This window comes from Chiloscyllium plagiosum, chromosome 9, assembly GCF_004010195.1.
Source record: "Chiloscyllium plagiosum isolate BGI_BamShark_2017 chromosome 9, ASM401019v2, whole genome shotgun sequence".
Taxonomy (NCBI): domain Eukaryota; kingdom Metazoa; phylum Chordata; class Chondrichthyes; order Orectolobiformes; family Hemiscylliidae; genus Chiloscyllium; species Chiloscyllium plagiosum.
The window spans coordinates 66,407,240-66,431,346 of record NC_057718.1 but is presented as its reverse complement, the minus strand read 5'-3'; the positions used below and the strand labels follow the sequence as shown (position 1 = coordinate 66,431,346).

At 39.2% G+C, this 24,107-nt stretch overlaps 1 protein-coding gene across 6 annotated transcripts in view; it reads right to left on the bottom strand.

Moving 5' to 3' along the window:
- Positions 1–24,107, bottom strand: part of LOC122552912 (rho guanine nucleotide exchange factor TIAM2) — a 370,627-nt gene that overhangs the window by 161,812 nt on the left and 184,708 nt on the right. For all 6 annotated transcript variants that reach the window (XM_043696131.1, XM_043696135.1, XM_043696133.1 and 3 more), the window contains 2 exons: positions 23,879–24,064; positions 20,083–20,229 (listed from right to left, as the gene is read on the bottom strand). In XM_043696131.1, the coding sequence (XP_043552066.1) occupies positions 20,083–20,229; positions 23,879–24,064 (333 nt within the window). The remainder of the gene's footprint in view (positions 1–20,082; positions 20,230–23,878; positions 24,065–24,107) is intronic.

Sequence of the window (24,107 nt, the reverse complement as noted above, 5' to 3'; positions counted from 1 at the left end):
GTTCAACCTGGATAAGTGCGAGGTGATGCATTTTGGAAGGTCGAATTTGAAAGCTGAGTACAGGGTTAAGGATAGGATTCTTGGCAGTGTGGAGGAACAGAGGGATCTTGGTGTGCAGGTACATAGATCCCTTAAAATGGCCACCCAAGTGGACAGGGTTGTTAAGAAAGCATATGGTGTTTTGGCTTTCATTAACAGGGGGATTGAGTTTAAGAGTCATGAGATCTTGTTGCAGCTCTATAAAACTTTGGTTAGATCGCACTTGGAATATTGCGTCCAGTTCTGGTCGCCCTATTATAGGAAAGATGCTGGTGCTTTGGAGGGGGTTCAGAGGAGGTTTACCAGGATGCTGCCTGGACTGGAGGGCTTATTTTATGAAGAGAGGTTGACTGAGCTCGGACTTTTTTCATTGGAGAAAAGGAGGAGGAGAGGGGACCTAATTGAGGTATACAAGATAATGAGAGGCATAGATAGAGTCGATAGCCAGAGACTAATTCCCAGGGCAGAAATGGCTAATACGAAGGGGCCATAGTGTTAAGCTGATTGGAGGAAAGTATAGAGGGGATGTCAGAGGCAGGTTCTTTACACAGAGTGTGGAGAGAGCATGGAATGCGTTGCCAGCAGCAGTTGTGGAAGCAAGGTCATTGGGGACATTTGAGAGACTGCTGGACATGGTCACAGAAATTTGAGGGTGTATACATGAGGATCAATGGTCGGCACAACATCGTGGGCTGAAGGGCCTGTTCTGTGCTGTACTGTTCTATGTTCTATTGTGTCAATTTTATATGATGTATTTATTACCCAACTGTGGAACTCTTGCAACCCGGATACAAACTAAAACGTAAAATTACTGCAATTCACAGACAAACAGTAAGGCCCACAGAAAGAATCCCTCTTAGTTCTGGTAGTCATATTTCACACGTGAATGGTTTCTCAATGTCAGCTTTGGGAAACTCATTGGCACTGGGAGAGGTCTGCCACAACATAAAACTACAAAGCATTTTCCCAAAGGAATGATGATCAAATGAAACAGTCTTCCCAGTTTGCTAATGTGAAAGCAGAAGAGAACAGGTTACTATTAAAATGATTTGAGTAATTTCATTTAAGCTTCATTTTTGCTAAAGCCAACAATGTCAGCAAACTGATGAAACCATGAAGAAAGATTCTGAAGAGAAGTTGTAACCTAGCACAAAATCATTATGATTAATAAGGAGGGGATATTAGATGCTTTAAAGGACATAAAAGGTGCATAAATCCCCGGTGCCTGTTGAGATCCCAGGGTGCTATGAGAGGTAAGGCAGGCAAGGCTGGGGCCGTGGCTATATTTAATGCCCTATTTGGCCACAGGTGAAGTGCCAGATGACTGGAGGCAGCAGGGATAGGCCAGGCAATTATGGACCAGTTAGTTGGTGGTAGGGAAATTATTGGCAAAATTTTGAGTAACAGGATTGCAAAGGTCAGGATTGATCAGGAATGGTCAGCAGAGATTTGTTGGAGGGAGATCCTTTCTGAATAATTTAATCATGTTTTTAGGAAGTGCGAATAAATATTTTGATGAGTGGAGTACAGCTGCTATGGTTTACATGGACTTTAGTAAGGCTGTCCCAGAAGGTAAGAGCCCACCGAATCCAAGATAAGTTGGCAACCTGGATTGAAAATTGGTTTACAAATAGAAGGGTTGTTTTTGTGATTGGAAGCCTGTAATCAACAGTGCACCATAGGGATCAGTATTGGGACCCTTGCATTTTTTGTACATCAATGACTTAGATGAAAACGTAGTAGGCATAATTAGTAAGTTTTCAGATGACATGAAAGTTAATAGCATTGTTGATAGTAAGGAGGATGGACTCAGGCTACAGTGTGATATCGATCAGCTGGTAAATTGGGTAGAACAATGGTAGGTGGAATTTAATCCTGATAAGTGTAAGATGATGTATTTTGGCAGGCCGAATAAGGAAGGATTTACACAATGAATTAACCTAGTCTATTGCATTCACTGCTCACAATATGGTTTCATCTACACTGGGGAGACTAAATGCAGACCTCGCACTCTGTTCTCAAAAATGACCCTGAACTTCCAATTGCCTGGCCAACACGTTTCTCAGGCCTGCTGCCGTGTACCAGTGAGGCTCAGTGAGAGCCAGAAGAACATTTCATTTTTTACTTGGGAATCCTACAGTCCTTAGAAGTCGATACAGAGTTCAACAATTTTAGGGCTTGAGCACGTTCTTCCATGTCCTTTACCCACTCCTACTCCCCAGGCCTTGTCATCACATGGGCTGCTTTATTCACAGCTAATTCATTTTCACCCAATAGTCCCCATGAGCAGCTTTTCTCTCTGCTTGGCTCACCATTATCTGTTCCTTTTATCTGTTCTCTCTCTGGGCTCCATCTCCATCAACCTTTTACTCCTTCCCCTCACCCCATACCCTCCTCACCCCAATCTTCGGTACATAAGAGAGGAACCTCAATTATTTGGAATTTGATTTTCCGAATATTAGATTATCCAGCAAAATCGCAAGATCCCGATGCTCAGCTAAACTATGTTATCCGGCATTCAATTATCTGGAATTTGATTAACTGAATGCTGGTATTCGTTTCCTTCAGATAATCGAGGTTCCTTCATATGTCGCCTTGTTAGCCACAATCAGTTCTGCAGAAGGGTCACTAGATCCAAAACGTTGACTTTGCTTTCAATCCATAGATGCTGCCAGACCTGCTGAGATTCTCCAACAATTTTCACTTTTTACCAAGATGTTGTCTGAGATAGGAAGTTTCAGTGATAAGGAGACTGGATAGGCTGCATTTGTTTTCCCTGGAGCTAAAGAGTTGAGCGGAGTTTCTGATCGAGATATAAAGAATTATGAGGGGCATAGATAGGGTAGATGGTGAGACTCGTTTCCCCATGGCTGATGTGTCTAAGACCAGAGAGCATAAAGTAAGGTGAGGACTAAGTGATTTAGATCTCAAAACATGTTTTCTAAACTAGAGGGTGGTAAAAAAATGGAACATGCTGCTCAAGATGCTGGTACTGTCACAACGTTAAAGCAGCTTCTGGATGAGCTCTTAAAATGCCAGGGCATAGCAGGCTACAGACCACGTGCAGGTAAATGGGCTAAGTATAGTTTGGTTTTTACTTGTTTCTGTGATAACCATGGGCTGAAGAGCCTGCTCCTATGACTTTATAACAAAGCAATAATCAGAGGGCTCAAGAATAAAAATGAAAGGCTTTAATTTTAATTAATGGAAAGTGTAACTAATTTCTGGAAATTCTGTTCCACAGCAATTGTATTAATCACTGTATACCAATCCTTGGAGATTTAATCTGAAGCAGAAACAACAATATTAACATTAAGTACGCATTCTTAAATTTATCTACAGGCTTGTATTCCTCCCGAGTTCCAAATTAGAATATTTAGAAAGAACCAGCTTTGTTAAGTTTTGTAGAGATAATGTACTAACTGTGCACTGTGATTGGGTTCAGCTACCATAAGAAATTTCAGCAAAAAGATACGTGTATAATAAATTAATACAATATGTACCGTACCTAAATGTTGACATGGTACAAATGTTGAGACCATGACTTTTGACTTAAAAATATATAGTTTTTCGTCTATCGCGTAAAAACTGACTAGATTTTCTGTGATGAAGATACATGATGATTAGTAATTATTTAGTAGTAATTACCATAGTACAGTAATTGATAGAACATTTTGATTTTAGAATAATAGAACCTTTAGATTTTCCCTGCACAAACTTTAGTGACAATCTCTCCATTAATGATCAAAACTAATGCATACCAAATGATTAATCGCAGTGCCTTAAAGGAAGAAAACCAAGTACGCAACTCAAGTTAAACCGGAACAAGTCATCACAACAGTTGTTAACAAGAATAGCAAAATGGTCATATTGTCACCTACAGAACAGTCTAACTCGAGGGTGGATTCTACCCTTTAAGTTGTGCTGTAACTTGTGCTGGACTTGCACAAACATTTAATAATCTTTCAAATTCTTCCAGTATTACTCTCCAAGGGAGAAGGACTTATTGGAAAACATTTGCATGTCTAAAGGGATGTCAATCTCTCCCATACCTGTAACTAATTCTCCCTGACTTCAAGCATCATAAAACTATGGTCAAGGGACAAAACTCACATCCTCCCCTACCCCTCATCATACGAAATAACACTCCATTGGAAGTGGTTAGCAAATATTGTTTCCCTGGATTTTGTCTTTTGATTCAGAACTCAATACAAACATTGGGAAAGCAGCAACCACTTATGGCCAACTCAAAGCATGCATGAACAACATCAAGGTATTTAATTTTCAAGATGCTGGTTTATGAGGCCCATGTTCTCAGTCTTGTCTTTTGTGAAATGTGGACAGCTTTTCAAATGAAGAAAGGAAAGCTATGATGCTTCCTTTCTGGACAACTCAAAAACATTAATCACAAATATTGTAGTCCTCTCCAAGCTGGTCTGCAGGATGCAGGACTGTTTCTGTATGGCATAGTATCCAGACCACAATAACCAACAAGTTACCCAGGACTCCTCAAGGCTTCTTGCAAATTATGAAAACCCTAAACATGGATTCTCAAACCTAGAATACAACTAGCTGACAGAGGAAAGTGGCACCCTTACATGGCTAGCACGTGCCAACATGGTTATCTACAATGGATAATATAACAGCCTGACAACAGTCATAGGATAACCATTTTACATGCAGTACTTGTGGCAGAATCTGCCCACAAGTTTATTTTTTCAGACATAGGCAAAAATGCTCCATATAAAGCTAGCGTATTGAATGGATTTGCTTAGCTGCATGTTCATTGTCTTCCACAAATGGAAAGATGGTAACGATGAGGCAGATATGGCATGTAATAAAATATAATGCATGCTCAGATTTTGAGACAAGAATCTAGTATTCCCCAGCCTGAAGAAATTCATGACCCTTATTGTGAAATATGGACATTTTGAAAAATTCTTCCAATAAATTTCTATGTTAATTCTGTTACTTGTCTTCATCTTGTTGAAAACAGAAACAGTGTGAACAAGAAGTTTTTCCTGTTGATATTTTCATTCTAACATCGGTTTGATTGGTTAGGAGTGCAACATCACCTCAGAATCATTTGAATAGATCATCAACTTTGCATCATATAAAAGGTCAACTACAACTGGTAGGTCTAAGGTCTGAAATTTCTCATCAACACACACTTGCCTCTGTTTTTAAAAATTTCCATCAAATGCAGTTCTTCAACCAAAGTTTTCATCATCGATCTTGAGGTTTCCTTTGACTTGACGTCAACTTGTATCTGATTATGCCTTTCTAAAAGTATCTAGAGATGTTATACTGTATTAAAGATTTACATGAATGCAAGTTGCTCTTGCGGCAAAATCAAAAGATAAAGTTTTAAACTTGCAATTTAAAATGAAGTAGTGTCGGGGATCCAAGATGGCGGCGATCTAGAAGGATCATGTTGCTGGGCTCCACATTACAACACCAATGAGACAGAGCTAGAGACCACCCCAGGCAAGTCATTTTACTTACAAATACTGCAAAAGAGTCATAAAACATTAAAATTTCTCTTACCTTCATTTTTGCTGTGAGGAAATGCTTAAGAAAGAGTCTGGACAGATGCATGAGTAGGTGGGGAGCACAGGGATACAGATGCTTAGTTAAAAAGGAGGGAGCTTGCCCAAGGCCGGGATTGTGGCTCAATCTACTGATGCGATGGGCCTGCTTACTCACCAGGCCTTGGTCACAGAGCTTGCCAAATCTTGCGAGGTGCTGGGAAAGCAGATTGAAGAAAAGCTGGCCCTGATCTCTGTTACGCTACAGAAGCATGAATAGCAGCTGGGAGACCACAGGAAAAGGTCAGACAAGGTTGAACACCAAGTCATAGTAGTGGAAACCGAGAATGATTAATTTAAGCACTGGTCTGAAGCCATGGAAATGCAGGTCCGTGGTTTATTTGAGCAGGTTGATGATCTTGAGAACAGGGTCAGGAGGAAGAATCCTCGTATCATCGGTTTGTCGGAGGGGAAGGAAGATGAAAGGCCAGTGGAATTCTTTGCAAAGTGGCTGCTGGAATTTCCTAGCCTGGAGGTTGAAATTGGAAGAATGAAGATTGAAAGAGCTCACTGGGTCATGGCGTGGAAGCCAGGTATGGACCAATGCCCTCACCATATCCTGGTGCAGTTCTATAATTATAAAGACAAACAGAGTCGTGGGAGCTTCCAGAGCTGAGGGGAAGGATCAGAGTGGTATGGTTTGCAAGGGCTCAAGGGTAATGTTTTTTCAAGACTTCTCAGCAGTGGTGATCCAAAAAAGAAAATCCTATGATGGCATCAAGAAAAGATTGAGCACACTTGGGATTCAGTACTTTCGAAGATACCCAGAAGTGCATCAGCTTACCTGTGGACTTACCTGTACACTTAATTGACTCCCAGAGAAAGCAAGAAACTTTGTGGACCCGCTAACTTAGACTGGACAACTGAATCGGAAAGATAATAGCATAGCTTGGGTTTGTTCTTCTTAAGGGAGGTTTCTGTTGGGGTCTCTTTTTTTGTTGGTAATATATTGTGTTAAATTATGCTCAGGGATGGACAGAGTATTTATCTTTAGTTTCTAAGTTAAGCTACACCAGGGATTGCGGACATATTTACTTTTAACTCATTTGTCCATATTGCTATTCTTTCTTTTCTTTTTCTCTTCTTTCTCTGCCTGTGTTTGTGATGTGACCCTAGCTAGGAGGAGTCAAGAAGGTTGGGATGGCTAGCTGCCTATTTATGGGTAGTTTAAACCCAGTTTTGACATTTAACTACCCTGGCTGCCATATTGGCAATAGGGTAGGAAATAGGATTTTGGGGTGTGTAGATGCCCCCTTTGAGCAGGGTGTAAATTCCCCTAATCAGTGCCATTGGCGCTTAAAATGTGGTTTTGGTTTTTGGTGTACATAGTTTTTGTAAGTTTTGTAGGTTTGTTAGTTGTAACTGGTTTTGTTTATGTAGTTTCTATGTTCTGTGGATTTTCTTTCATTGAGGCTCAGTGATTTGTTATTAGAATTCTTCCTCTCTGGAGTCGAAATATTGCTACAGAATGTTATGGCTAAGGATGTGTTTAAATGGTGTATTTGGAACATTAAGGGGAGCCACTTGCCTGTCAAGAGGAAAAAGGAAAGCGTGGATATCGCCTTAGTGCAGGAGATGCACTGAGATGATAGAAAGCATTTGAAATTGTAGCAGAATGGATATGACTGGGTTTACTTCTCATCCTTTAATACTAGGAACAGCGGAGTAGCCCTACTTGTTAGGGGGAATCTCCCATTTAAAGTGCTAGAGTGTGTTAAAGACAAATAGGAGATTCATAACCCTTAAAGCCTTGATAAATAGGGAAGAACACAGGCTCCTAAATGTTTACTGTCCCCTAGCCCACCTCAAACTCCTGGTAAATGCATGTTCTAAACTGATTAACCTTGCATCTCAGCATATTATCATATGGAGAAATTTTAATTGTCTAACAGATCCCACGATAGACAGATTGCCCAAATGCACCCCGTTCTAAGCAACTGAGGGATTTGTGTATTGAACTAGGGTTGGTGGATGTCTGGAAGAGTCTCCACCCTACAGGCAGGAATTTTATATTTTTTTTCCAATTCATAGGGTGTCATACCAGGATTGATCTCTTTTTGACTCCCGCAGCAGACTTGGGCTTGGTGGTGTCCTGTACAATTGGAAATATTACTATCTCTGATCATGCTCCAATGTACCTAATGGTTAACAGTAAGGACACTATAGCAGGTATGGGGCAATGGCAATTGGATCCCTTCATCCTTCAGGATATCAAGTTTTTTCAGTACTTTTCCAATGAATTCAGGGCTTTCCTAGACATTAATTCAGGGTCGGCCACTAATCCATCCATTCTCTGTGAAACTGCTAAAGCCTATGCCAGGGGTTAGTTATTTCTTACTCTGCCAGTAAGAAACGGCAGAACGATGAGCAGCTACATTTGCTCGAAACACAGTTGAAGGCTGTGGAGAAGGCATACTTTGATTGGCCCTTGCTGGTTAAACTACGGAGGATCACAGTGCTTTGGTCCTCACTGAACTCCATGCTCACATGGACAGCTAAGAAAGGGCTTACTTTTGCAAAACAAAGGTTGTTTGATCATGGTGATAAACCAGGCAAGTACTTAGCTTATCTTGCCAGGAAAAAGGAGTGCCCCTCAAGCCATCACCTTGATCAGGGAAAGAGCTGTGATTCAAAAAGGATCAATGTGGCCTTTCAGAGATTTTACCCTGAATTATACTAGTCTGAAAGTTGCGAGAATGGGTGGGTTAGGATGGAGCCTTTTTTCAGGAATCTGGATCCCCAGGTGCAACCCCTGAACAAGAGTCTTTCCTTCATGTCCCATTGTCAGTGCAAGAGGTGCAGTAGGCTGGGAGGCAGCTCCAAAAGTGAAAAGGTGCCTGATCCTGACAGACCTCCCAGTGAATTTTAAGGAATTTATCAACATACAGTCAGGATCGATGCTTAGTTTGTTCAATGATTTGCACAGTCATGGCCTCCTCTCGCCATCTTTAAGAGATGCTAATATCTCGCATTCTTAAAAAGGGGAAGCCCCCAGATGATTGTGCTTCCTATAGACCTATCTCACTTTTGAATGCTGATTTCAAAATCCCAAGACTCTTGCACTACAGCTAGAAACTGTATTGCCTTCCATTATTGAGGAGGACCAGGTGGGCTTCATAAAGGGCCACAGATCATCGAACAACGTCAGGAGGTTACTCAATGTGATCCAAGCATGTCAACAATCTGTACAGGTATTAGTGATCTCTCTAGATGCAGAAAAGGATTCTGATTGGGTCGAGTGGCCATTCTTTCTTTTATACTTTGGAGCGGTTTGATTTGGGTGAAGCCTTTACCAGATGGGTAAAAGTTCTTTATAGTGACCCTCTTGCTGCGGTCCTCATCAATGGTGTGCGGTTCTCACCAATGGTGTGCGGTTTAGCAATTTCAATATCCTTAGGGGCAGTCAACAGGACGTTTTACATTGGTGATTAAGCCACTGGCAGAGGCAATAAGTAGGCATCCCAATTTATCTGCTCCAGAAGCGGGGACAAAGTCACATAAGATCACATTGTATGCAAATTATGTTCTTATCTTTTTGTCAAACCCAATAGTTTTGGTATCTCTTCTGATACAATACATCAATTTGTTTGGCATTTTTTCGGTTACGAGATTAACTTTACGAAATCGGACGCCATGCCTATGGGTGGTCTCCCAAAAATACCTGGTCTCAAGGGCAAATCTCAATTTCTCTTTAACTGGTCACAGGGGGATTTTCTTTACTTAGGTATATTCATTATTCCAGTGTTTGATCGGCTATTTAAAGCTGATTATGTCCATTTATTTGCCAAAATCAAACAAGACCTTCAAAGATGGGAGGTGCTTCCGATTTCTTGGTTAGGTCAGATAGCACTCTTTAAAATGAATATTCTCTCCCGCCTATTGTACCCTATGCGAATGCTCCCTTTGATCTTTAATAGGCAAATATTCAAGAGACTGAACAGTTGGTTCAGTTCTTTCATCTGGCATTGAGGAAGTGACCCCTTATTAAATTAGCTATCCCACAGACTGGGAGGAGTGCACCTTCCAGATACTAAAAACTATTAAAAACTATTAAAAACTCTTTGTTACCTTACGAGAGAGACTGGGCCTGTGGGGACCCGCTCTCACCATAGTTAGACATCGAAGCTTCTCAGGCAGGGTGCCCCTTTACTATTGTTCTTGGACAAAATGAGGGCAGTTAAGGAATATTGCCATAACCAATAATTATCGATACTGTTGAAGCATGGAGGGCAATATTGCCAAATCATAATTTCTTACATCCATACATATGCTGGGTTTTCAACTAGGGATGATGGACTCAGGGTTTAAACTTTGGGCAGCTAGGGGTGTCTTGCCTAGGTGACCTATTTGAGGGGGACACACTGATGGCTTTTGACCAGTTAGCTCAGAAATACGAATCACCTAGCAGGGACCTCTTCCTTTTTTTTTCAAACCAGGGACTTCATTTAAAGAACTACATTTCTAACTGACTCCTATAGATCTGACACAGAGAAGAGAGTGCTTAGTGCTAAGAACACACTTTCTGTCAGCACTCCTTATCACCTGTTGTGAGAGGGCTCCTTGAACGAGACTGAGTGGCTTTGTAAGGCATGGGAGGGAGAGCTGGGTGATGAGATCTCCTCTGAGACATGGGAAGATATCTGGGAAAATGCAAGAAGCATCTCAATTTGCAATAGGACCCCCATGCTTTGCAATTTAAGCTTCTCCACAGGGTCCACTTAGCTCCAGATCATGTCTCAAAATTTAAAGTGGGAGTATCTTTCATATGTCCAAGTGCAAAATGAGTACAGGTGCTCTCACTCACTGGAGCGCAGTGGTAGGTGAAATAGAAGGGGTCTCGAGGACAGAAAGTATCTCCTCTTCTTGACCTGGCTAATGTACATCCTTTAGATACGCACAAAAAAAAAGCTTTTCAGTATCCTTACTTTTTGTGCGAGACCGGATATTCTGTTAGGGTGGGTGTCAGAAAGTCCTCCAGGGTTGTCGGACTGGCGTAAGCTAGTCATGGAGCACATCCCTTTAGATTATCTTACAAGTCCGGTGCACCATAAAGCAGAATTTCTATAAGATGCGGTGGCCCTTTTTGGATTATCTGGGCACAGATTTGTCTGCCACATTAATAAGGATTTTTATATAGCCGTAACGATTGTTTAAATGAATCTAATACCCAAAGAGGAAAAATTACAAACATATGAATACATATAAATTAATGCTCTCGATGGTTGAGAGCTATTGTTTTGTCTCACCAAGCTGTTAGTTAGTGTCTAGCTGTTAGTTATTATGTATTTAGTGGGTCCTTTTTTTAAAACATATGTATACATAATCTATACGTATTTATACATAAATGTAGTTCTGTGCTTTTTCTTTGTACCATTTTGAATTGTCTAGTTTTGGATTTGTTGTAATATTTTTTAAAATGTTTTAATAAAAAATATATAAACAAGATGAAATGTTTCACTGTCTGGATGCAATGACTGAATAGATAGCTCACTAAGGCAAGACTGGATGAATTGGGACTGTTTACTCCACACTTATTACTACACATTGACAATTAATTCTTGTAACATGGTAACAGTTCTGTATTATATGCATAAAGAAGAATTTTTCCCTTAAGACTCCTTCCTAAATGTGACAAAGTCATATTGTCACCACTCTCACATGCTCTACCAACCCACATTTGTTACAAACCCATATTCACGTTTGATCAAAGTATTTCAGAGTTACCAAATAAAAATTACAGTCTGATCAGCTATTTTGCGGCAAGATGGCTGCCAGAGCTCCTGTGGTCTCTGCCTGTTCTTTTTCTCTCTCTCTTTTTCTCTCCCCTTAGCCCCAGAGGCAAATCCTGGAGCAGCAGCAGGCACAGGCAATGAACCCCGGAGCAGCACATGGTGGAGAGAGCCCTGGGCAGAGACCAGCATGGGGGAAGCAGTCCTGGAACTTACCTTGGAGCAGCTGAGTGCCGGTACAGAGCAGACTGGAGGCTTGGAGTAGAGCAGGGATGGCTATTAGACTGGGGTCTGGTGCGGGAGATCAGACCACGTGTGGAGGCCCTGTGCTGAGCTGATACAATGTAATGTTTACCAGCAAGGTCTTACTTCTAACTTATTCTTTAAAGTCTGTAAAGCAGTGCAACTACTTTTTACTCCTCTTTTGTATCCTAGATTTGTACTTATGGCGCCATCTTAGGTATAAGAACCTAAGAGACAGACATTGTAAAACCTTTCACTCTACTTGTATAATGGAGCAAGTGTGACAATAAAGGATATTTTACTCTATATTTCACTTTCTGCTTCGGTATTATTAGTTTGAAAAAAAAAGTGATTCCAAAAATCACTAAAATCATATAAAAGTGCCATTCATGTTGGAAGCTGTAAATTGAGCACTGCTTAAAATGTCTATCTTGTTTTTGAAAAAAACATCCACCCCTAGATTATTTTCAAAATCACATTGGAACTACAGGCCCAAATTTTCAAAGATATAACATTCAGAAATTCTGCAACTCAAAAGCTAAATGAAATATGCAAAACAAAAATTACTTCAACTTCATTTTAGACCCTTCTTTAATATGCTTACAGACAGGAGAATGTAAGGGGCAAACCACATAACACATCATGGAGAAATAAAAGACTGCTTTTGAAAATTAAACATATGCATAGTGTTTCAAGTTCCTATAAAACACTGAGTAAGGGGACATACTGGGGACAATTCTAACATTTTTTAGTAGGGATAGAAAGGAGTGTAAACAGGTAATCCATGTGATGAAACTGTCTGGGGATGTGTGGGGAGTCATGCATATTACAAAGGAAATCTTGTGAATATTATTACTAAACGTATTTGGTAATTTGCAAAACAACTGAAATGTTCTTTTGCTGCATGTATTCACAAAGTACAGATGATATGTCAGCTCCCTCAACTCATCAAAAATATTGCAGGTCAATAGTAACTGTAAGGGAACATAGACCGGATTGACATTGCACTCAAAAATCTAAAGTAATTACAGCAGCAGTTACAGAAACATGGCAAAAACATTTAACTTGTAGCTGAATATCAGCATGATACTAAGAATAACAGTTTATCAAGTATATCAGAGTTCTGAACAATAGTAATCTTGCACTTGAAATAATTACTGTTGCTGACTTTATTTTTACTCAAGTTACCAGTGCTTTTTTTTTAAATATAAAATTTTGAACATTCATGGAATGCAAGGAGGTAATTATGCACAGAAAGGGCCATCTTACGGATGGTCCTGTTTCAATTAAATGGAAATCTGTAATTTACATTTAGATTGCACATTCTGCAGTACATATTTCTGTTTAGGTGCGAATGGGGTGGCAGGAAGGCGAGGAGAAATTGGAGGAGATAAAGAAATTAGTTTAGTGTTAATACTGGCACATCATTAACTGCCATCAACGTAAGAATCAAATATGTCAACTTACCAGAAAAACTGAAATTTGCACCAACTTTTATACTTAAATTTAAGGCATAGAGCTGAATTAAAGCATCTGTTACCTATTGTGCTTTCGTTACATTCAGACTATCCTTTCCAGAACAAAATTATAAAGTAGCATTATAACCATGAACGCACTGGCTGAAAAGATGTGCCAGAAATAGAAGATAGTTTACCATTATAGCCTTGAACTGTTTAGTTGTTTAAGAACCTCAGGATTTTGCTAAATCAATGTACACTTAGCAATCAACACCTCAACAATAATCCATTTGTTAAGTATACCATTTAAAAGTCAGAAGAGTCAAAATGTCAAGTTAGTTGGTAATGATTACCTAATTAAGAATTAATGCCTCCATCTCACTGGTTGACTATTGGTATGTAGTAATGCACGTAACAATTAAACAAATTTTTCTTTTTTACAATGCTGGAAGATTTGAAATAGATTGACAAAATCAATCCAGACCCTGTCTAATCGGGTTATTGTTTTTAAAATTAATACTATCATTTTCAAATGTGTGTTCTGTAAATACTATTAATGCTAAATTCAAACTTTGTATGGAAAATAGTGACCAATTTTGAATCAACAGATAAAAGGGAGACTAAATACTTTATAGTGAAGAAAAGAAATCTACCCTATGGCTGAGGAGAAGGCTGCAAAATTAGTTTTGCCTTTCTTTGGGCAGTGGAGGAGTTGCATGGTATTAAAAATGAAACGTCAATGGTTGGACTTCATTACAACCACTACAAAATCAAGAGATTTATGTACAATTTTAAAATATGAAGAACTCACATAAACTCACTCTGCTCCAAACTCTTGCTGCTTCAGTATGCATAATGGTGAGATGGATAACGAGAGGAGTCAGAGCTGGGCACTGACTGGAAGGCAAGTGGGTTGAGAATGGGGCAGTAAGATGAGCAGAATGGCAAGTAGTTAGGAGTGCTGCAGTCAGGTGTGGACCTGTGAACAGGAAGCAACGAGTGGGTGACAAGGCTTCCACAGACTCCAAATGCCCAAAAATGGCATTAGTGATGGAAAAAACTACATATGTGACAGCAGAGTACAGTGCTGAGTTCTTGTCTGATATCAGGACTCATAACGTTTTGTTCACACAAGAAAATTATTTAGAAAGTCTGTACTTCAATGAAAAAAAGGTCTGCATGACATTTCTGGTTGAATAAGGACTGTCAAAGTTTTGCATTAAATTCTTTCACGGGAATGAGCAATAATGGCTGGGACATATGTTGCCCAATCCTAATTTCCCCCCAAAAGGTGGAGATAAGCCTGCTTTTTGAACCACTGCAGTGCATGTTTTGGAGGTACAGAATTTTAGTTAAAGGAGTTGCAGAATTTTGACTGACATTGAAGAATCTGTGACATTGTTCCAAGTTATTCAGCTTTTAGGAGATCTTGCAAGCAGTGGTGTTCTTTATTGTTTAAAATGACAGAGATCACTAAAGAAGTTTGAGTGAGTTAATGTAGTGCATCTTGTAGATAGTGAATTGGTGGTAGAGAGTGAGCCAAATTTACAGACACAAAAATGTGGAAAGTAAGGTAGTGAGGCATACAGTTTACAGAGAGATATTGATAGATTAAGAGGGCAAAGTGTTGGCAAATGGAGTATAATGTGGCAAAATGTGAAGCTGTTAATTTTGGAAAGGAGAGCAAAAGAACAGAATATTATTTAAATGGAGAAAAATTGCAGAAAGTTGTAACACAAAGCAATTTAGGGGTACTTGTATATAAAACACAAAGCTAGCATACATGTGCAGCAGTAATCAGCAATGCTAATGGAATGTTGGCCCTTATTTCGAGAGGATTGAACTATAAAGAGTAGACAAGTCTTACGGTGACTGTTTGAGGTACTGCTGAGACCACATCCTGAAATATTGTAAGCAGTTTTGGTCCCCTTATTTACAGAAAGATACTATTCCATTGGAGGAGGTTCAGAGAAGGTTCACTAGGATGATTCCTGGTATGGAGAGATTGTCATATGAACAAAGACTAATTAGGCTGGGACTCTACTCACTAGAGGTTAAAAAAATGAGAGGCGATCTTATTGAAACATATCGGCTTCTTAAGGGACTTAACAGGGTAAATGTTGAGAGGATGGTTTCCCCTCATGAGAGAGTCCAGCATAGTCTCAGAATAAAGGGGCACTAATTCAAGATTAAGAATTTCATCTATGATGGCTGAACGCCTTTGGAACTCCCTGCCACAGAAAGCTATGAGAGTAGTGTCCTTGTGTATATTTAAGGCTAAGATAGACTGATTCTTGATAAGAAGTAGTTAGAGATTACAGGGAAAACAAAGGAAAGTAGACATGTGGAATGTGGGATCAGCCATAAGCCTAATGAATGGCAATGCAGGTTTGTGGGGCTGAAAGGCCTGCTCCTGCTCCTATTTCTTGTGGTCTTAAGTTTCGCTCAGAGTCATGCACTATATCAGTTTCTGAGCAGTCACAAATGAGACAGAATATTGCGCAATTATCAGGTGAACATCCCCATGTCTGACATTATGATGGTTGTCTATGAAACAGCTAAAGATGATTCAATCTTAGTCACTACCCTGAAGAAATTCTGCAATGCCCACAGATTGACCTCCAACCACTACAAACATCTTTGTGCTCGGTCGGACTCCAACCAACTTTAGTTTCCTCCTGGCTTCCTGATAGCACATTAAGTCAAATGCGGACTAATGTTGAGGGTAGTTACTTTCCTCTCACCTCAAGGGTAGTTCCTTGTCCAAAAATTACATAGCTCAAAGTGCAGGAAGCAGCATTTGGTCATTTGTAATAGAAGCAGCTGTCCAAATGAGTTTTATTTTTAACCTAGTGTCTTTCTTATGTTTTTTTCCTGCATGTTGTTCCTTTCAAATAACTGTCATATTCCCTACTGAATGTCTCAATTGAATACACTTCCACTACTTTCAAGCAATTCATTCCAGACCCAAACTGATCAATTCATGGCAAAGCATTTTCCTGATATCAACTTCAGTTTCATTCACTAATTACTTGAAGTCTGTGCCCACTCAATCACAGTCCTTTCATGAGTGCAAACATTTTAACACAGTTTACTGTTCCAAACTCTACAGATTTTGAATACTTCAATCAAATCTCCTCATAGCTTTCTCTCCTCCAAGTGGGAAAAGATTGGAGAATTGGGACTACCTTCTTTACTGAAGTTTCAGTCTGGAAACAAATTTGTAAATCTCTTGCACAGTCTCTTTGATTCTTTCTCATTCTTTCCAAAGTGCCTAGAACCTGACTATATTCCAACTGAGGCTGGACTGTTTGCACAAGTTCAACATACCCATACTCTTGTATTCTATTTCCCGGTTGTAAAAACTTAAGATACTTTAAGCTTTCCTGCTTTCCCAATTTGTCCTGCCACATTAGGTCACATTTGACTTCATGTGATATCAAGAAATCATGGAGAAACTGAAGTCAATGGGAACTGGGGCAAGGTTCATTGGTTGGAGTCATATCAAGTACAACAGAAGATGGTCCTTCTGCTGCTGCAGTTGTACACTTGGTTTTATATTCTCTCCATGGTCTTCCTTCTAAAATGCATCAATTCACACATCCCCATGTTAAACTTCATCTGCCACCTCTCTAATGTGTCTATTGTCTATCCTTTTCACAGTTTAAAAAGCTTCCACCTTCAAAGTTGCATATTATCTGCAAACTTTGAAATTGGGACCAGCACACAAATGTCCAATCATTAATATTAGGAAAAGCAAGAGTCCTAATTTGAATCCTCGGGGAAGTAACAGAAACTTATTTCCAAATTGAAAAGCATCCATTAACAATTGCAATTACTCAGTTTCCACCATATCAATTAATTGCACTAATGAATCTCTTTTGTAACCTTTTCAAAAAAGTGCAACCAAACTAGTTACACCTGATTTTCCTGTAAGAAATTCATACTGACACTCCTTAATTAACCTGTATTGGTACACGTGACTACTTTTTTTTGTTCAGAATTGTTTCTAGTTGTTTCTAAATGGTTTTCCCACCAAAGTTAAACAGGTAAGTTGAGTCCTTGCACTTATTTTTGAGCAATATTTGCAATTCTCCAGTTGTCTGAAACCACCCATGTCCAAGGAAGACTGAAAAAATTATTGCTAGTGCCTCCACAATTTCCACTCTCACTTCCCTCAGTATCCTTGGATGAATCGCATCCAGTCTCCTGTCAACTTTAAGTACAGACAACCTTATCCAATATCAACACCTGCTTAAAATCAAACCCTACTAGAGACATTTCCACCTCTTTCACCATGACCATCATCATCTTTGTTCAATAAGGTGATATTTATTTCATACTTCAGCCACACGCACTTTTTTTTTTACTACTTAATGAAGAAGAGTTTGACAATTTCTTATAAGTTAGCTGCCAGTTGTTTGCATACTTGCTGCTGGCTTCCCTGATTTGCTCTTCCTCCGCTTTGAACCTTTTATATTCAATCCGACTTTTAGTTGGACTTCCTATTCGACATCTGTCATAAGTACATTTTATTTTCTCTTTCATGATAATTTCTACCACATTTAGACAAAGGCTGTAATCATCCCAGATGCTGAGTCATCCTAACAGAGCCCAAACCATGCAATGAACAAATTCCTGGCAAGAAACGGGTCACTTGCTACCACAGTTGACAATCCCTCCCATCACTTTGCTGATGATTGAGAGTAGACTGATTAGGTGGTAACTGGCTAGATTGAATTTATCCAGCTTTTTTGTGAACAGTGCATAACTGGGTAATTTTTCACATTATTGGGTAGATGCTAAAGTTGTAGTTTGTGCTCCAGAATTAGCCACATTTGTAGCCATTCTTCAGCACTGCTGGCAGAATGCCATTAAGATCCATAGTCTTTGTAGCATCTAGTACCTTTGACCATTTTTTAAAATCGTGTGAAGTAAATTGACTGAAGATTAGCATTCATGATGCAGGATACCACAGGAAGAGGCAGAAACGTATCATTCACTTGGGACTTCCTGAAGATAGTTCCAAATAATAGAACGTGATTTTATGTACTGGGTTCCTCATCTCTTTTCCACAGCAGTGGCCTCCTTTGTTCCATCATTCCCCCTGGCTTTTGCTGGATGATTCAACAGATTGGCAGTGGCCCACCACCTTAGGTGACCTAACCAGACAGCCCCAGACAGAGAATCTCCCCAGCTCTTTTAGTGTTACTCCCCAGGTCTGTTATGCAGCCAAATGAACTGACCATGTCTCCCAGCCCAAACTCCAGACGCACACTAAGAACACTCCAACTGGACACCTGACAACAGCTAATTCCTGTACTAATTGGAGAGAACGTTCTTGACTTACTGTGCTGGAACTCATGGACTGACACTTGCAGTACATGCAATCTGTTTACCAAGCAAGCTGCTGGCACACGAGGAGGATGACAGATTGATGTAGCACAGTGATGTGCATTATATCTGTCCTATTGACCAGCAAGACAAACTGCCTGGCTTTGAGACTATGCTAAGACGCAAGGCATGGCAATGATGCTGACAGCATGTAGGCTGATGCAAAGACATTGAGCATCAAGACAGCGAGTGTGCAGCCTGTCCACAGAGAGGTGGATACATGTCACTGCATTGCAATGTTCTTTGCCAGTGTCCTCCATACAGCAGCTTTTAGAAGTTGGTGTGTCCAGGAAGTGGATCAGAGAGACACCATGAGACTTCCAAGAGGTTGGCAGATGTCAGATGCCAGTGCTCGTGGATGGGGAACACGTGCAACCACAGCCCATCGAGTATTCGTGGAGATGCTGGTACAAGGTGTCCAAGATAGAGTGAAGGAGCAAGTGACAAGCTGGAGTTATCAGATTCCTGCTCTGACTTTCTTGTCGAGAATCTGTCAATGTTTATTTTCTTTGTGGTGAGAGTTAAATAGGAGGCTGCATATAAGGTGATAGTTAATGAGGTCAACAACAAGCAATAATGGAAATGTGTTGCTGGAAAAGCGCAGCAGGTCAGGCAGCATCTAGGGAACCGGAGAATCGACGTTTCGGGCATTAGCCCTTCTTCAGGAATGTTCCTGAAGAAGGGCTAATGCCCGAAATGTCGATTCTCCTGTTCCCTAGATGCTGCCTGACCTGCTGCGCTTTTCCAGCAACACATTTCCATCTCTGATCTCCAGCATCTGCAGACCTCACTTTCTCCTCAACAAGCAATAATCCCTATTTATTAGAACCTTGCTATTCCCAATTGAGAAACTTGTCTTGATGCCCAGAAAAATGAGTGAAAAATGCAGCCAGTTGTTCCCAACATTTAGAATGCCAACACTGGATTTCTCACGTGATTCTCCCAGATTTCTCATCATAGTTCATGTTGTTCAGGCTATAGGAGTCCACCTAAAATGTTGTAAGTGACTTGAAATTCAATACACAGCTCAACAAATAAGTTGTAATAGTCAAGGAATTGACCAGATGTACTGGCTATCTACTAACTTCTGCAAGATTAATTTGCATCATGACATATTCCTGTAATTATAACACATACTTTAATATCAATATCCCTGTTAGTAAATGTTTCGTTATAGGAAATTCAATACATCTCATCTACAAGATAAATTTGGTATTTGGTTCTTTTGGCATGAAGAGTACATGTGTATTAGTTGTTGATGGGCAATTTTGTCCATTACATAATATTACAGGTTTCTAGAAGTTCTTCAAAGAATTGGAGATTAGAAAACTTCATCCTACATCACAAAGAGCCAAAATAGCAACACAAGATCCTATTCCTACAAAAATGGCAATAGTAAACAATAAGCTGAATGACGGAAATTCAACTGCACTTAATCTGTTTAAATAAATACTTTCCCTCACCCATACTAAACATCCAATAGTCTCTTTCTTTGTGTTAAGGTATTCTCTTCCATATGGAACACTATATTTATATGCTGAAGGAAAACACAATGAATAATTCAGGGACTTTGAGGACATTCAGTTAAGAAAACTTTTGAATCTTACTTTGAGTTGAAAAATGAAAACATGCCTGTATAATTGGGGGTCTCTTTTCTTTTCCTTTCCTTCCAAGATCGTCTAACCCCTTCAGTGAAGAGAACAAACCCTTTTTACTTCTTAATCGTTGAGACAGGGACAACGTTCTTTTTCGAAGTGTTGCTTCATCTCTGGAACAATTCTTCAAAAGAAAAAGTAAATCATGTGAAGAGAATTCATTCTACTTCAGATTTTCAATAGTCATACTAATTTTCTTTAAAGTTGGCAATTTTTGAGAATGCAAAAAGATTAAATGAATTTTTTTGTTTAAAAAAACAGTACAATTTTTTAAAATTCAAGATTAAAATAGAATTGGAATCATTTTATAAAATAAATTCTCAAGTTGCTTTGTGGATACTTTATTTCCCAAAACAAACAATGTCAAGATGGTGGGAATTAATAAAAGTGTTAAAATTCCGAATCTTAATCCTAATTCTAATTCGGGGAGCTAACAGGTACTACAACCTTTTTCTAGCATTCATCAGCTATTAAGAATACAAACCTATCAAAGTAGGCTGACACTGATGGGGAACCTTCTCAATAAATGTGTGACATCACTGTCAAGTTAAGACTCTAGACTTTTAATTATCCTCACTTTATCACCAACGCATCCCATCAAGTCAAAGTGTTAAAATACCACAACTTTGACAGTGCCATACAAAGTGTTTAAACTCTTTAAAGGTGCCTATATTTGCTACTTTTACTAAACATTGTCACCAAGTTTGAAATTGCAAATTAATTTAATTGGAAGTTCTGTAGAATGGGCTATGAAAAGTTGTTTTTTAGCAGGTAAGCCACATGTATTGCTGAAATTAGCCAAAATGGTCAAAGAAGCCACTTTGAAACATAACAAATATAGATTTCTTAGTCAGCGAACTACATATTCAAAGATAAATCATAAGGGCTTACAACAGAAACAGCCAGAAGGCCCATTGTGCTTATTTTGGCACTTTGCAGCAGTGTATCAAAAATAATCCCACTGCTCACCATAGATCCCTGTGTAGAAGTCACCAATAAAGTAAATGGTCTATTAAAAGGATTGGGAAGAGCAAAAACTATGAGTCACAATTGCAGTTATGGGATTTTCAAAAATGGAACTGGTGGTGATTTGAGAGAAGTAGCAAGTAAATTAAAAAGCATGATGAACAGATATACTGTATCTGGTAGAACACACTCCATGGGACATTCTTACATTAAGCAATTATTGGTAGACACACTTTGCATAAATTTTACATAGTTTTTCAGCGTACTATCTAGATTCAATTGAAGTTATGGACTACTTCTTCCTACCATTTCCCAAGAATTACTTTTTTTTTAAAAAAGCTACAACTATTAATTTTGTGCACACTGCCCTAAAGTAGGATTGAGTCCAAGTTGAAATTAAATTGGTTTAGATTGAAATGGTAGTCTTAGTGACCACTGGCAGAAGAATACGGGCACGTAAAATAAATTTAATCAATTGTTGGAACACTTAATATATTAACATGAACACAGTCACAACAATTGTGATATCACAAAGTAAGAATTATTTAATTTAACAAAACTACACACGAGGAATGATATGGATTCAAATCATTTGACATTCTCCACCACCACATTTTTCTCAAGATAATCACATTTAAGAATAACATGTAGAACACATTTCTACAGAAAATGTAGAGCGCTAAATTATAAACAGATCAATAGTGTGGATATGTAACTTGCATCATTACTGTGCAGCCTGAGCTTTCTCCTAAATATAAACCTAATACATGGGGTAGAAAAAGGTAATGCCGCATGAAATAATTCATTAAGACATACATCCAGTTGAAAAACATTGAAGGGCATTAGGATGAAAGAACTAAAAACACAATTTAAAATACAATGATCACTCAACTGCTGAGATAATAAAGTTATCATTTAACCCATTCAACATCTCCGAGCATTTTGGAATTATCCTTTAGAGAAGGAAATCTGCCCTCCTTACATGTGACTCCAAACCCAGAGCAGTACAGTAATTCTTAGGTAATTAAGGATGGACAATAAATGATGTGACCACAATGCTCTCATCTCATGAATGAATATAAAATAAATTATGTACTTTGGGGCTGGGGCAGCCGTGTCAGGGAGAAAATTAATACAACATTGTGTTTTTTTAAAAATTCAATCGTGGGGTGTGTGCGTTGCTGGTTGGTCAGCAGTTATTTCCATTCTCTAGTTGCTCAAGGTGGTGGTGGTGATGAGCTGCCTTCCTGAACTGCTGAAACCTGTTCTCCTCCTTCAGGAAATTAAGTAGATCTCTAAGGCATACAATGGTATGAAATGCCAATAGAAGAATTAAGTTGAGTGATCCATTAGCTCTTTTACCCAAAATTATGAAAAAAAAGAAAATCTCATCAAAACGCAAAGATTACCCATGCTATTAGAACAACCATATAATGACCAGACAACTATTTATTCAGTGGTCCAGCCTCAGTTCTTACTAAAATGCACTTATTTTCAACAGTGTTCTTGAAATGGTTCCTCTGTCACAAAGGGTAAAGTTTAATCTTTTCTATTGAAAGACACAACAAACATTTCCATTTATCTAACATTAGCTTTCCATGGGCTGACCAGACAAGTGATGTAGTGGAAATGTTTTTCATTTTATGACTCACTATTAGACACCATGCAAACAACTAATGAATAAGTTCAATTTTGCGAGCTCATAGGAGAAAATAAAACAAAGGGTATCACATGTCATCAATCTTTCTTACACCTTGGTATCTTTCATTTCTATACAATTGTTTTCCTTCATACATTTAGTTCGCAGGTAAGAAAACTGAAATAAGACATGGAAGGTATGTTAAGTGTGGCTATTTACTTCTTACAGCAAAGCTGGACTTGATTTCATTTGATTAGGACCAGCAAACAATGAACTGATCTAATAGGATTGTGCATTTTAATTACCCTACTGGCAATATTAAAAACGTTGTTTTTAATAAATAGATAGATTTTTTTTAGATTAGTTTTTTTTAAGATTACTTACAGTGTGGAAACAGGCCCTTCGGCCCAACAAGTCCACACCGCCCTGCCGAAGCACAACCCACCCATGCCCCTACATTTACCCCTTACCTAACACTACGGGCAGTTTAGCATGGCCAATTCACCTGACCTGCACATCTTTGGACTGTGGGAGGAAACCGGAGCACCCGGAGGAAACCCACGCAGACATGGGAGAACGTGCAAACTCCACACAGTCAGTCACCTGAGGCGGGAATTGAACCCGGGTTTCTGGCGCTGCGAGGCAGCAGTGCTAACCACTGTGCCACCGTGCCGCCCACAAATAGATTGTGGAACTTTATGAGTCATGCCACATCAACTAATTTCTTTTGAAATAAGACAGATATCCTGCATCTCCCTCATTATTTCTTCAAACAATGAATTACATTTGGTCAAACCTTCCCATTTGAAATCCATGCCCATTTTCATTAGCTTCCAGATGCTTTCTTCACATCTGGGCAAAGATTCTAATATCTTTCCTACCAACAGCGTTAAGCTAATTAGTCTAGAGTTTTCTGGACATGTTTTAATCTCCCATTTTAAATATAGGGTTTCCATTTATTATCTTCTAGCACTTTCATTAAATGCATTCAATTTATATTCAATATTATATGCCCAATATTACTATCTACAACGTGCATAATATACTTTCAGTGTTGTTTGTACACAATGATTCAATTTTGTATTGAGTATCAAAAGGGATGACTGTGGGTGAAGAGAAGGATAGAAAACAAAATTAAATGTCTCTCAATTTCTTAACCAATCCTTACCAGAGCATGAAAAGATGAGACGGAGAAGATCCCCAGTCTGCTAAGTGCCAATTTAGAGGGCCGACTGGCAGCTGCAAGGAGACTCTTAGGATTTGGTAGCTCACCTCCCTGTAGGCTCGCCAGGTAACAACGCATTCGGAACAGATCCACATTAAATTTCTCCAGATTATGCTCCCACTGCTGAATCTGATAATGAAAGCATTAGTAGAGAATTATTTGTCACAGTTCC